Source organism: Phaseolus vulgaris, chromosome 8 (genome assembly GCF_051622355.1).
Source record: "Phaseolus vulgaris cultivar YP4 chromosome 8, ASM5162235v1, whole genome shotgun sequence".
NCBI lineage: Eukaryota > Viridiplantae > Streptophyta > Magnoliopsida > Fabales > Fabaceae > Phaseolus > Phaseolus vulgaris.
The window spans coordinates 2149384-2164171 of record NC_143505.1 but is presented as its reverse complement, the minus strand read 5'-3'; the positions used below and the strand labels follow the sequence as shown (position 1 = coordinate 2164171).

Genomic DNA, 14788 nt, shown 5'->3' with positions numbered 1-14788 from the left:
TACAAAAGATTAAAATATCCATCCTATTTTATTATTTTTTTGTTCTTTTTTTTCTTACATCTTAAGCACTTTCTAATTTATTCCAAATAAATTTTAAAATTAATTATTTTGGGCTGCTTCTTCCTGCACCTCCATACCTTCTTCTCTCACCTCCATAGATTTTTGTATTTCCAAAAATGTCTCTCTGTAATATTTCGGATTACATAATTCAGAAGTCATTTTTCAAATTTGTAATTAGCTTCAAGATTATATAATCCAGAAGTCTTTTTCAAATGTATGATTACTTTCTGGATTACATAATTCATAAGTTTTTTTTTAACTTCCGATTTATGTAATTTGGAAACGCATTTGAAAAAGACTTTCGGATTACATAATCCATAAGTTATTCTATGGGGGTGACACAAGAAGGATAAAAATATATTTTCATGTTGTGTATGGAGGTGCCAGAAGAAGATATGGAGGTGCAGGAAGAAATTATTTGTTTCATTGTAATATTTCGTTTTCATTTTAGCATTAGAAAAGACTCATATCAAAGGCCAAATTCTCCCTGCACCACCTCAATGTCTTCTTCTGCACCTCCATACATCCACTTGATTTTACAATTTTGCCCTTATTTACAATTTTAAAATCCTACTTCCCCTTAATCTCATATTGCACCCCTCTCATTTTCTTTTCTGTGACCTCCTTCTTTCTTTGTTCTCGTAGTTTAATTTTTTTTGTTTGATTTATTTTCGTTTATAATTTGATGTATAATTTATGATGGGATACAACATTCTACAATTGGATATCTAATTCAATTGAAACTTTACTTTAAAGTAATTTTTTTATAATATATTGCGAATTCTACAATTTGATATGTATTTATCAATCCAGTATTATATACGGAATTGTAGAATTTGGGATACAATTTTAAAAATATATGCCAAATTAAAAAGACCATAAAATATACTGATAAGGGTAGAATTGAAATTTACAATTTATTTGGAGGTGTATGAAGAAGACATTGAGGTGCAAAGAGAATTTGTCTATCAAAGAAATTACTTCCATCGACAATTAATAATATATGTAATTTTATTATTAATAAAAATTATAAATTAAATTTTAATTTAATATTTAATTAACTATCAATATTTTAGTTACCAATTATTTTAAATCCTAAAATTATAATTAAAACCTTATAAATCATCAGATGGTGAGACACATATCAAAATATTAGTGTACTTTGGAACTCTTAGTCTTTTTCTTTTATTATAAAGTTTTGAATAGCTAAATATCTTTAATCATTCACACCTACATCAATTCTTAGTATATTTGAGCATAGGAGATGGAAGGAGAAAAAATCTTATTTCATTTTATTTCCAAAGGGAGGTCTAGTTCCAAAATAAATGGACACTTTATTATAAAATTAAATTTCATGCTGACCGAATACTATATTTATTTATATTTTTTTTCAAACGACAATTATGTTCTGACCGAATACTAAATTTCTCATGTTTATGTTTTTTTTTTTTCGTGAAATTTCTCTTTGGTTATAACAACCATAAAATCCAACATTCAATGAATAAAACAATGAGTAAAGCTTCTTTTTCTTGCAATGAATGTTTTAGGGATTCATCTTCAATAAGATTTCAATTTAAGTAGTTACAAATTCAGTCAGAATTAACATTTGACAACCATACTAGTATTTTTATCTAATAAATAATTCATATTTAAAAATTATGTATTACTTAAAATCATACTTATGCTCCCGAAACCACATATCACTTTTGGTATGTATTGAATTAAATAATGTAAAAATTTAAACATAACACTTTTTTTTTATAATATACCATTTTAATTCTCAAAACATAAACTACAATTACATTAGTTTTTAAAAGTAAAAGAATTTGAAATAACTTTTATAGTATTGTTTTAATCATTCAAGTTCACTTCTTCTTATTAAAACTACGTTAATATTATTATTTGAAAAACATATATGTTTGAATTTAAACCAAAATGAAAAAATGACCAATATATTTTTATTAGATTTTCTGATATTTTGGAGAATTTATTCTTAGTAATTTATCATAAAATAATTTAGAAATGAACACAATTCATATGAATCTTTGTTAAAAGGTTAATTGCAAAACCCCAGAGTGGCGAGAGGGTTTTTGTGGGTACTGCATCTTCTTCTGTGTTAAAGGCGGCGAAACACTTTGATTCATTCCATGACTCAACATTCTCACTGCTCTATGAATTTGGAACCCTTTTTCCCACGCTCACCAAGTGCACCTCTTTTTCCTTTTTCTCTCGTCTCGTTCCCATTTCATTCAATTTGATGTTCACTTCCCCCGTTTCCCTCGCCAAGGGACTTGATTCTCTTCCCAGCCCGCTACTTTTCCAACCCTCTCTCTCAGCCATTTCCTCGAACATGTGGCGGCACGCTGCCAAACAAGCCTGCCGCGGTGTTAGGATCAGCTTCCAGTCGCCCAGAGTTCTATCTTTCTCCCGTGCTTCCCTTTTCTCTCCCAGAACCAAGATTCTGTCCAACTTGTCACAACAATACTGTGTTAGGTGCGACAGTTTTCAGTTTCGGTTATGCGCTAAAGGGTTCTCCGGCGTTGCTGAGGCGGTTTCTTCCACTGACGCAGAGGAAGATGGGACTGCTGTTGATGAAATTCAGCAGCTGATGTTGCAGGAGATGGATGAAGAAGAGCAGGTGCAATTGATGGAGGAGGAGGCTGCAGCTGAAATTCAGCAGCTGCTTTTGCAGGAGATGGATAAAGAAGAGAGGAGTGAATTGGGGGAGAAAGAGGCTGCCCCGGCTGATGAAATTCAACAACTGTTGTTACAGGAGATGGAGAAAGAAGAGAAGAGTGAATTGGTGCAGGAAGAGGCTGCCCCAATTGGTGACATTCGAGAACTGCTGCAGGGGATGAAAAAGGAGAAGCAGAAGGAGGTGGTTGGTCATAGGTGGCGGAATCAGGTGAAGGGTGTGGGGCAGTCTAGGTACCAGGAGTTGAGAAGAAGGCAGGTGAAGATTGAGACCGAGGTGTGGGAAGAGGCGGTAAAGGAGTATAGGGAGCTTTTGGTGGACATGTGTGAGCAGAAGCTGGCACCCAACTTGCCGTACATGAAGTCGCTATTTCTTGGCTGGTTTGAGCCTCTTAGGGATGTCATTGCCAAGGAACAGGAAATGTATAATGCAGGGAGGAACAGGACAGCCTATGCACCCTACTTTGTTCAGTTGCCGGCAGACAAGATGGCTGTTATCGCAATGCATAAGTTGATGGGGCTGTTGATGACCGGAACCGAGCATGCCACCATTGGCACTGCCAGGGTTGTGCAGGCTGCGTGCGGCATAGGTGATGCCATTGAAAATGAGGTGGGATGTTGCATTGATCGTGTTTTTTGTGGTTGTTTTGTTTGACTTCAGTCTTACGTGCACACATACTTTATATTGTTCATTTCGTACTGTTTTGAACTATGTTCTACAAGTTCGAGTGTGTTCCCATCGTGTTAGTTCAGAAGAACTGGAAAGTTCCCAGATCTTTTGTATCTCACCTAGGAACACCCTTAGGCACATGGGAATGTGAAGGAAGTTTAAAAGGTTGGAGATGGAAGAGGGGAATATCTGGAGGAGGTGAAGATCTACATAGTTACCTCAAAAGTTGAAATAAAAATATGGCTTTACTAATATGTTTTTTAATAGAAAAAATGTACACTTATTTGGAGGCGGGGATGGAGCCAGGTGGGGCAATCATAAGATGGTACTGGATATGTGTGATTAAGGCTTTTTTGGCTGTCTTTATGGGTATGGAACTGGAGCTGAGGAGTACACTGCTAACTACTCAAGCTAATATATATCTCCCCATATCACATACACATTCTGATTAAGTATTAGGCTCAAGGATTGGGACTTTCTAACGGCAAATGTTCATTCTTTTTGTCCTGTTATATATGTTCTACAGTTTATTCTGATTAATAAACTTCTTTGGGAATGACATTTCATATCTATAGGTATCTTAATTGAATCACTTCTTATGGGTGCAACCTTATGTACTGTTTATTATTTGATGGTTCAGGTTAGAATACACAAGTTCTTGGAGAAAACTAAGAAGAAAAAGGGTGATAGAAGCAAGAAAAAGGAAGCAGTTGAATCTGTTGATGACATCAAAGACGAACAAAAGCTGAGGAATAAAGTCATTGATTTGATGAAAAAGCAAAAGCTAGTCGCAGTGAGGGGACTGGTGAAGGACAAGGACGATACAAAACCGTGGGGATCAGTCATAAAGACTAAGGTTTGTGCAGTCTCTCCTACACTCTAAATTTCACTTCTGCTATTTGTTTGCTTCTTAACTAGACAGTACCCTCTCCACACACAGATTGGAAGCCGTGTAATTGAGCTCTTGTTGCAAACAGCATATATACAACCACCATCAGATCAATTACTGGATGATGCACCTGATATCCGACCTGCATTTATTCATTCATTTATAACAGTGACAAAAGAGTCAATGTGAGTTTTATTCTCTGTCTCATAGTCAAGTTAAATTTTCCAGCAGTATTTTACATTGTTGTTCTGGATTTTTTTTTATTTAAACAGTAAATCAAGCAGAAGATATGGTATTATTCAGTGTGACCCTCTAATTCTTAAAGGACTTGACAGGACTGTAAGTATTCCATCATCTTTTGTTCTTTAGTTGAAATTTAAATGGAATTTTTCATCATTCCGGATATCTCCCAATAACATTCTAGGCATTGTAATTTGTCAAGGCTGCCTTTGGCTTGGAAAGGAGATTTAGCTCATGGACTTCTTTACTGATAATTTAGATCCTGAATTGAATCCGGGCTAGGAAAAGTTTGACTTATAATAATGACAGTGCTGGATCTTGACAATCATAGGATGCTGATAATAAAGTTCAGAGAGGAGAGAATTAAGGAGATACACGAGAATCTAGCTAGATCAAAATCTTGCCAATTTAATCTTTTTCCTAGTTTGAATTCACAATAAGTCTATTTATTAGGGAACTTCAAGCTTTTATAGTCCTACTTGTTAGCCTAATACAGTCCTACTTGCCTACTTGTAACACCAAAATCTTGCCAATTTAATATTTATCCTAGACTTTTAGATTAGTGATTTTACCAGGATACCTTAAATATAGTCCTTATATAGACTTACTCCCAATTCACTGTAAGACCTAAACCCTTGATCCTAGAAAACTTTTGTAGAAATGTGCAGATTTTGTTGTCAATGTGGTTCAACCTTAAATATTGTCCTTATATAGACTTACTCCCAATTCATGGTAAGACCTAAACCCTTGATCCTATAAACTTTTGTAGAAATGTGCAGATTTTGTTGTCAATGTGGTTTATTTTTACGTTGAAGCACAATGCTTGAAGCTTCTAAACTATATCTTTATCTTCAAAACCACGAATGTAGTTCCTTGCTTATCCCATCGAAGGATATCTCTCCACTATTATGACGTCTTGCTCTTTTCATTATCTCTTGTATTTTTGCTGAATGGGCCTACCATTTTGCTAAATGGATTTTGGTGCCCAATGGGGGTGGGAATAGATTTACCTGCAAACCCTGAAGTTAATTGGTGTTGTAGCCATGCTTATGGCACATCAAAGCTTGTTTCTTCTTTTTAAATATACTTCTCTCCGTGCCATAGCCCATGGTGTGGATAGTGGTTATGTAGGATCCATATTTTATTGTCAAGTCTTTGGGTGTAGATGAATAGAGTTAGTGGGAAAAGTTCATACCATATTGGGGAGATGGTTGTCAATGAACAAATTGCTCCTGTTATCTCACGTGACTCTCTCCAATCTCTCTGATTGAATTGCATGAATTTTCAGAGGTTTATTAGCTTATCTTATTGTGTATCAAAGCTAAAGCGTAGGTACAGTTTATTTCAATCAGTTCTCAATTGATGATTGCATCTTAATATCTTATATTGTTTGTATATATTTATGTTTATAACCATCTCTGCTTTCGTCCATGGATTCTACAAATCATTTATTTATTTTGAAATTTTCCATTTTTCTACAGGCAAGAAGTATGGTCATTCCTTATATGCCTATGTTGGTTCCACCAGTCAATTGGACAGGGTATGATAACTTACGCATTTAATTGCTGTCTTTCTACCTTTTTGTATTTTAATCTTATAGATGTGTATGATTTCAAAGCTTTTGTTTAGACTAATGCTATGAATTGGGGCTAGAAGGTGGTCCAAACTCTAACCAAGGTAAAAAAGATCTGAAGAAGATGATCAGCATATGATACTCTTTAATATGCTATCCTTTGGTGCATTTGGTTGTTGATGGATTAGCTCTTAGCTTCTCTGTGGCAATGCTTGGGCTGTGGTTGTCATTTGTTTAAGGGGTTTATTATTTCATATTGGCAACCTGTTATTCATGTTTTCATTTCTTCTGTAATGGTTTTTTATTTTTTCCTGCTGTTGAAGATACTTTATGCTTATTGAAAGTCTGCAATGTACATTGTTCTAATCAAGTATACTATTAACCCTGTAAACTGCCATTTACAATTAGCTTCCAAATGTGAATCAACATTTTCCTTGTACACGGTCAAACACATGAATCAATGTTTACAAGAAGTAAATCACTATTTTTTTTTCTTTTAGCTGAATGTCTGAGTTAAGTGCTGACTTCTCCATTTTCTCGTTGTTGTACTTTCACAGCTATGACAAAGGTGGACACTTGTTCTTACCCTCTTATGTCATGCGTACTCATGGAGTCAGGCAACAACGTGAAGCTATTAAGAGGGCCCCTAGGAAGCAATTAGAGCCTGTATTTGAGGTCTGAATTTGTTTTAGATATCATGCTTGTTGGGTACACTACATTACATACAAATTTGGGGTTACCCAATGAAGGTGTTTGAACCGAGTGTGTTTCACTATTCTTTTATCTAGATAAGAATTAGGGAAGAGATTTTTCTTAAACAAACATAAACTCGTGTGATCAGGCTCTGGATACTCTTGGGCATATGAAATGGAGGATAAATAAAAAGGTACTGAGTGTTGTAGACAGGATATGGGCTAGTGGAGGCCGTCTTGCTGATTTGGTGGACCGCGATGATGTAAGTACAATTAAATGATTGCTGTCTGTTTGTTAATTCTTTCTGTTTTAATAACTGTCAACTGATTATATTGTAGCTTATTAACTTGTTTGACTATTACTATGCGTAAATCTCACAAGATCTATGGATTATGAATTTTATATTTTGAAATTATGTTTTAAGAGACTTGACTATGGTTTGAAATGGTGTTTAAATTTCTATTGCCAGGTTCCTTTACCTGATGAACCAGATACTGATGATGAAGCAAAGATAAAGAAATGGAAGTGGAAAGTCAAATCTGTGCAGAAAGAGAACAGAGAGAGATATTCACTACGTTGTGACATAGAACTTAAACTTGCTGTAAGCTTCTTTTAACAATATGTACATTAGTTTGTAATCCATATTCTTTGTCTGGTGACCCAACCAATATGGGTACAGGTAGCACGGAAAATGAAGGATGAAGAGGGTTTTTACTACCCACACAATGTTGATTTCCGAGGGCGCGCATATCCCATGCACCCACACTTAAATCACCTAGGTTCAGATTTATGCCGGGGAATATTGGAATTCGCAGATGGACGCCCTCTAGGGAAGTCTGGCCTACAGTGGCTGAAGATACACTTAGCAAATCTCTATGCTGGTGGTGTTGATAAACTATCCCATGAGGGACGCCTAGCATTTAGTGAAAATCATTTCGAAGACATATTTGATTCTGCAGACAAACCTCTTGAAGGGAGGCGGTGGTGGTTGAAAGCAGAAGATCCATTGCAGTGCTTAGCTGTGTGCATAACTTTAACTGAAGCTTTGAGAAGCCCGTCACCAGAAACATTCATCTCACATATTCCAGTACATCAGGTATTTGCATGGTTGAAGGAAGTTTAGCATATCAAAATATACCATAACCTAATTAACTAGGTCGACACTAGGAGTGGCAAAATATCACATTACATAATCCTAGTCTGAACCAATTATTTATATTTGTTAAACTACAGGAAAGTGAGACATTGAGATAAAATGTCTGTTTCTAAGACAATACGAGAGTGCTTTGTTTATATTGAGAAATCGAAATCGAAATCAATATAATAAATAAATGAGATTTAATATCTTTTAATAATGTAGATGTGATATGAGAATAAACATTCATAATAATACATATTAATCTAGATATTCTTGATTATAAAGTATCCACACCTTATTTTTGTAATTATAGCACACTTCCCTCAAGTTGGAGCACATAAGTCATGTGTGCTCAATTTGCTGCAAATATAATTGATCTTTGTTCTTCTTAGTGACTTGGTAAATATGTCAGCGAATTGTTTATTAGAGTTGACAAATCTAGTGGTGGTGTCTCGAGACTCTAACTTTCCTCTTATGAAATGAGAATCTACCTTTATATGTTTGGTCTTCTCAGGAAAGACATGATTAGAGACAATGTGAAATGTTGTTTGGCTTTCACTTATAAGGTGAATATGAAAATTTTCTTCAAATTTAAGCTCTTTAAGGAGTTGCTTTAGCCATATTAGCTCATAAGTGACTAATGTGATTGCCTTGTATTTTGTATGACAACATCACAATGATCTTGACAAGGAGGGTTTAAAAATTGGCTTACTATGTCCATTGCAAATGCAATGTTAGGATGAGTCACAATGAGGTAGTTTAGCCTACCAACTAACCGCCTGTATCTCCCAGGGTCAACACAAGGTTCTCCTTGGTCAGAAACAAGTTTGATATTCGGATCCATTGGTGTGTCTGCATATTTAGCATTTGACATCTTTTTTCTAGAAGCCTAGAGCATTTAAGCCATCCTTGAGTTGTGCTACTTTTATACCAAGGAAATACCTCAAATTTTAGAGGTCTTTTGTCTATAATTGTTGAGCAAAATATTGTTTTACTCTGTAATTGTAGATCAAGATATTGTTTTAGTTGGACAATACCCTCCTTATCACCACCTTATCACATATATAATGAGGAAGATACATTCTTGGGGAGAATGATAGTAAAATAGAGTATGACACCTATGTTGTAACATGGTTATTTCTTAGCAAAACCATTCATTTATATACACCTTACATCAGTAGTGAAAACAAAAAGTTAAGCAATCTAACAAGTTAACCTATTCTAAAAGGTTAACTCTTTTACACAAGTTAAACAATCCTGACGGACCCCAAATATTAGAGTGATACTAATAAAAAAGGAAGCAAAACACTTTTACTAAGACCATCAAGAAAAAGACGAATATGTTTTCCTAACTAATTTGGCTCAATTCAAGTTAGACAAATGTTTTAAAAGGTGGACACCATCTTCTGCAACTTTGTCAACTTAAGATGTCCTAATTGTGCATGAATTGTCATTGGAGGCGCATATCAATTGGTAGTGTAGGAACAACAGGTAATTCATCAGTAAATGTGTAGGCGATATTGGGTGAATGAGGAGGTTTTCCCATGCAACTTCCAACACCTGTCAATGATATATCCAGTGTGGTCACATTGTTTGCTTTTTGAATGAATTTTAGAATTAACTCTGTCAAGGTTTATTATTACTATGATGCAAAGGCTCTATTTTCTCCTGTAGACGAAGTATGTGTCTTTGTATGTATTTTTTAAGGTATATATGGAGGAACGCAGATGACTCCAAAGTCATATTAGGGTTTATTGGTGATTCCAAAATTTGATCATGAGTAGCAACATACTCTCATGGCAACCTTACACACCTAGGGCTATATAATTGCATATAATTATATGTGCATATACTTTGCATTTGTTCACCTATCTCTATATAAAGAGTAAAAGTATATAGTTGATGTGAGGGAGTACTACCAGGAGTGCATGGATGTATTTGCTATCAAGAGGGTAGTAATTTTGGTTATCACTACTGGAAAATAGATATACACATCTCAACAAGGTGCCCAGATTTTTGAACTCCCTACAAGTTCAACTTTGGCAGCTAGAATTAATCATTGACGAACTTTATAAACCTCAATTAACCATGTAATGCTCATACTTGTCGTTGTAAAGTTCATCATTTTTGTCATCTCTGCAATAAATTAATCATGTTTATTAACTAATCACTATTTTTACTACCATGATTCTCTCTTAGGATGGCTCCTGCAATGGCTTACAACATTATGCTGCCTTGGGGAGAGACAAGGTAAGGCCTTTGTCACATTGTTTTTTTTCCTCCAATTTCTTTGGTCCTAGATATCAGAATTCAAGTTAGAGAATAGAGACTGAATATCAATTCTGAATGTTGCTCAGAATCTTAAGCTTTAGATAATTGTTGAAAATGATTTTGGCTTGAGTAGATTAAGATCACATATCCGTACATTTGAACTATTTAGTTGATTTTTACTGTCAAGTTTGTTGTCTCTTTGGGCTTTGTCAAAATTAGTCTTGGTAAAAAATGGCACTGGATTAAACATATGCTCACGTCCTGTACTGCTTTATGAGCAGAATTGTGATTATCACATGTTCAGTAAGAAATCTTAATATGTTTCTGGTCCCTATCACTTGGCGATTAGCATGCCATCTGTTATATTTCTTCGACTTTTGAATATAACAATTGTATTTCCAAAGAAAATACCTGTCAAGTAATTTATTAACTTTTATTCAGTTAGGAGCTGTTGCTGTCAATCTAGTTGCAGGAGAGAAGCCAGCAGATGTTTACTCAGGAATAGCAGCTAGGTGCGTTTGTGTATTCTTACCTATATAGCTTAAAATTTGAACTGCTTGATTTTAGGTTTCATTTTTTTTTGAGAAAAAACAAAAATAATATTTATACATGACATGAAACAAATATATAATGTCCTGAATGCAAATAGATGTTAAACATAATACTGTTTTTTTCAGAAAGATTAGACCTACTATGTATATGTACGTCTATTTTCTCTCTCAGAGTCCTATCGTTTTCTTCTCAAGTTGAAGTTTAGGAGGGTAGACACCTCAATGAACACAGACCTGCTAAATATTTCTCTAAGCATTTTTCTATGATTCTGGTTGGTGCTTTTGGTTGGAGAGCACAGTGGACGCTTAGTACAAGGGAAATTTTTAGTTTCCTAGGAATTTGAAGCTGAGAAAGTCTGTTTTGCATGTTTGGTTCAATGTTTAAAATATGACATTCATAGGAAACAATTCCTGCGAATGTTTTTAGCTATGTTCCTCACAATGTTTAGAATTGTTAGAATTTGAATGGAGGCAGTGTTTGTCCTCTATGGACGATGTACTATATTGTGCACTCATGTGCTCTCATCCATTTATGTCATAGGCCTGCTATTTAATTGTAGTTATTCTGTGTGGAACACTTTTCTTTTCTTTTGGTTGTGCAGCCATCTTTTTTGTAGACACGAATCTTTCCTTGTGGGGTAGATGTTCTCAAAATAAACATCTCATCTGTAGAAAAATGATTTCTATGCAGAGTATCAAACATTATGCATAGGGATGCTCAGAAAGATCCTGCAATTTTTCCTGATGCTGTTCATGCGAGGAATTTAGTTAATCAGGTTATTTTCCATTCTTTTGACATGATGAGGTTCGTATTTATGCAAGGAGATTGGTTACTTATGGTTGTTGCAAAGTGTAAATTATGGTTTTCCTGGAATCATAAATATATTTATTGTGTAACTGGTTCTCGGTAATGGTGCATTTTTCCCTTTTCACTTTATCTCCTCTTATTTTGTGCTGATCTTGAGTTTTGTATAGGTGGACAGAAAATTGGTTAAGCAGACAGTGATGACATCAGTGTATGGTGTCACTTACATTGGTGCACGGGAACAGATAAAGAGGAGATTGAAAGAAAGAAATGCCATTTCAGAGGATGCAGAGCTCTTTGGTGCTTCTTGTTACGCTGCAAAGGTTTGAGGCTGTTTTAAATACCTATTAGGTGTATATTTGTTGTTTGTTTCATCTTTATTCCCTTCTCACTTCTCAGGTCACCTTAACTGCCTTAGAGGAAATGTTTCAAGGTGCGCGAGGTATCATGACCTGGCTTGGTGACTGTGCAAAAGTATGTTATGTTACTTGTACTGATGTGCACACTGTGCATATTCTTATACCTGGAAATGGAGAGAGAACGAAATGTATTTTAAGTTTATACTTAGTTTATGGTCTTAATAACTAAGAATTTAAACAGATAATTGCATCCGAAAATCAACCAGTACGCTGGAGCACTCCTCTTGGACTTCCTGTGGTGCAACCTTACCGAAAACTAGGAACACATATTGTGAGTAAATAGAATTTTTACATCCTTGATACTTCTTTCAAGTTCTTAGGATTTCAAGGGTCTCTGTAGGTTAATAAGCTACTATTATTGTGCTTGCAGATCAAAACTTCACTTCAGATGTTGACATTGCAACGAGAAACAGACAAGGTAAGTGAATTTTACTTCATTATTTTGAATAATATTGGGATCCCCTTCCCCAAAAATGTTCTCCCATCTTAATCTTAAATATAATATCTTGCTGGTGTGATTTGATATGCGAGATGAGAGAGTATGTGTGAAGATGCCCATTGATTGGTTGCTGTATCAAATCTTGGAAACCCAACTTTGAGCTTCTTGGCCAATGTTTCGGAATTGCTTTTGTTTATTTTTTTGAATAGCTCAAGGAGCTGGTAAAAAACTGAAATGATTTCTCAATTAATATCAAATTTTTTTATATTGCACATTGAAATTATGTTCATCAATTTGTGTATGTAAAAAATCTGTATGAAAGTTTTAACAACTTTGTTAACTGAGCAGAAAATGGAAGACAGGAATATTTTGTAGAAAACCACAAAATAATTGCAGTGTAAACTTGCAATAAAAAAGGTTAAAATTTATGCTGGGAATTTGTGATTCCAATTGGTCCTTAGTGAGATGCCCATTGTCATTTCAAATATTTTCATCTTCATATAAACTTTGGGGGTTGGTATTTTATTTTACATTTTTCAGATTTAAATTGTCTGTTTTCAATTCAAATATTCTAGGTCATGGTTAGGAGGCAGAGGACAGCATTTCCACCAAATTTTGTTCACTCGCTTGATGGTTCTCATATGATGATGACTGCAGTTGCCTGCAAAAAGGAAGGCTTGGATTTTGCAGGTATTTCCTTGATCGGCACTTTCTGTAGTTCCCCCTTTTACAGTACAGGACCCTTGATGGGGAGTAGGGCCAGCCCCACCACTAAATTGGTGCCTGGGGTGGGTGTGCTATACCCCATATATGGAGGTGCTGAATACCAGGAATTTGAACGACCAAGGGACCCAAGCTTGTGGTGTTTCCATTCATATTTAGTTATTAAATTATTATGCCCTTGATGAATAATTTCTACTGCATGCTTGTAGGGGTTCATGATTCATATTGGACACATGCATGTGATGTTGATAAAATGAACAGATTGCTTCGAGAGAAGTTTGTAGAACTCTACGAGACCCCAGTACTGGAAAATGTATGGTTTCAATGCTCATTATTTATATCCAATGCTATTGTTCCCATCTATTTAAATCATATTTGTGGTGAAACTGATTGCATTAATGTAAATATTCTTTTGTTGAATTGGCCTCAGATTGATGATCTTAGATGTCTGTAAATAAATAACAGATGTTTCTTTGTGGAGTGTGCTTTGTTTTCTGGGATTTGAACAGTACTTTCTTTTCTTATAAAGATGGGAAAATCAGGACACTGTTATTTCCAAAAGATGTGTGGACTCTGGAATTTTTTTGGGTTTGCAAAAGAAAAGAATCAGAGCGGCATCTTGCTTTGTTACTCAATTCTAATCATTTTTTTTTATCTTGTGTTGTTTTGATAGTTATACATTATTGCTGGATTTCTGATTTATTTTGTGAACAGTTACTGGAAAGCTTTCAGAGTTCTTTCCCATCATTATCTTTTCCACCCTTGCCTGAACGAGGAGACTTTGACTTGAGGGAAGTTTTAGAGTCACCATATTTCTTCAACTGATCACCATCTGCAGCCTTCTCTAAGGCTTGGCAAGAACAGCTCGTCTTCTGAAAATATCCATTATTGAGAGGCTATTTCAATGGCGGCATATATCTTCAAAGGCACCCAGAGCCTTGAGGAGTACCTTTATGGTATGATAGGAAATTCACCCCTTGCTAACACAGTATACGAGACAGAAAGCTTTGATGCTGGTGCAGCTTTCTGAAGGCTACGAAGAAGAGCCAAAGGTTTGAATTTGCCATTTCCGCGCAACGAATTTCATTTATTAATTTTAAGGGTCTGGAGCATCATTAACAATGGGTGGCGAATCTGTGACAATTCTGCTCCCCACTCACCATGCAATTTATGGTATGGATAGCAGCAGCATCTTGAAATCAACAGGGAATTCTACACTGTTAATTCACTTTTGTACAAGTTTTTTTTTTTTATATTTTTGTAAATATGAAGAGACACTTGTACAAGCTTTTTTATTTTTGTAAATATGAAGAGACATTTTTGCTGGGACTAGTTACATGATTTATAGTATACGTGTATCAACTTGTAAAGGCCTAGTGATTAATGCATGCCATATTAGTTATTGCATGACAAAGTGTGATGAACCTGACACTTGACTTTACTCTGGTAATGTAATTATCCTCCTGCATAGAGTTGGATATTACCAAATTAGTCTTTGAAGTAATGCCCTTTCTTTTAAGTAGTCCATAAAATAATGAAATTATACCAGTAATTTCCAAAAATATATTAATTTAGCCCTGCTTATATATTTGGCTAACCTTTAGAGACTAATTCATAGGATTT

At 35.1% G+C, this 14788-nt stretch overlaps 1 protein-coding gene across 2 annotated transcripts; it reads left to right on the top strand.

The window, feature by feature from the left end:
* The first annotated feature begins 2103 nt into the window (after positions 1 to 2103).
* On the top strand, positions 2104 to 14497 carry LOC137823763 (DNA-directed RNA polymerase 2B, chloroplastic/mitochondrial). 2 transcript variants are annotated; one of them, XM_068629024.2, is made up of 19 exons: positions 2104 to 3364; positions 4065 to 4280; positions 4365 to 4498; positions 4586 to 4652; positions 6035 to 6093; positions 6684 to 6801; positions 6968 to 7081; positions 7289 to 7420; positions 7499 to 7915; positions 10157 to 10207; positions 10670 to 10740; positions 11471 to 11555; positions 11755 to 11907; positions 11984 to 12058; positions 12185 to 12274; positions 12374 to 12421; positions 13018 to 13132; positions 13375 to 13478; positions 13880 to 14497. In XM_068629024.2, the coding sequence occupies exons 1-19, from the start codon at positions 2318 to 2320 to the stop codon at positions 13988 to 13990; spliced, it is 3207 nt and encodes a 1068-aa protein (XP_068485125.2). In that variant the 5' UTR covers positions 2104 to 2317; the 3' UTR covers positions 13991 to 14497. The 2 variants fall into 2 exon arrangements, 1 of the variants encoding a protein (XP_068485125.2); XR_016514654.1 differs by lacking the exons at positions 7289 to 7420; positions 7499 to 7915; positions 10157 to 10207; ... (7 more) ...; positions 13375 to 13478; positions 13880 to 14497 and having other exon boundaries at positions 6684 to 6875; positions 6968 to 7036.
* The last annotated feature ends 291 nt before the right edge of the window (positions 14498 to 14788 follow it).

Coding starts and splice junctions, on each gene's coding strand:
- LOC137823763 (XM_068629024.2), top strand. CDS start 2,318: ATGTTCACTTCCCCCGTTTCCCTCGCCAAGGGACTTGATTCTCTTCCC. Junction 6,802..6,967: donor AATTAGAGCCTGTATTTGAG/GTCTGAATTTGT, acceptor TCGTGTGATCAG/GCTCTGGATACTCTTGGGCA. Junction 10,208..10,669: donor CTGCCTTGGGGAGAGACAAG/GTAAGGCCTTTG, acceptor ACTTTTATTCAG/TTAGGAGCTGTTGCTGTCAA.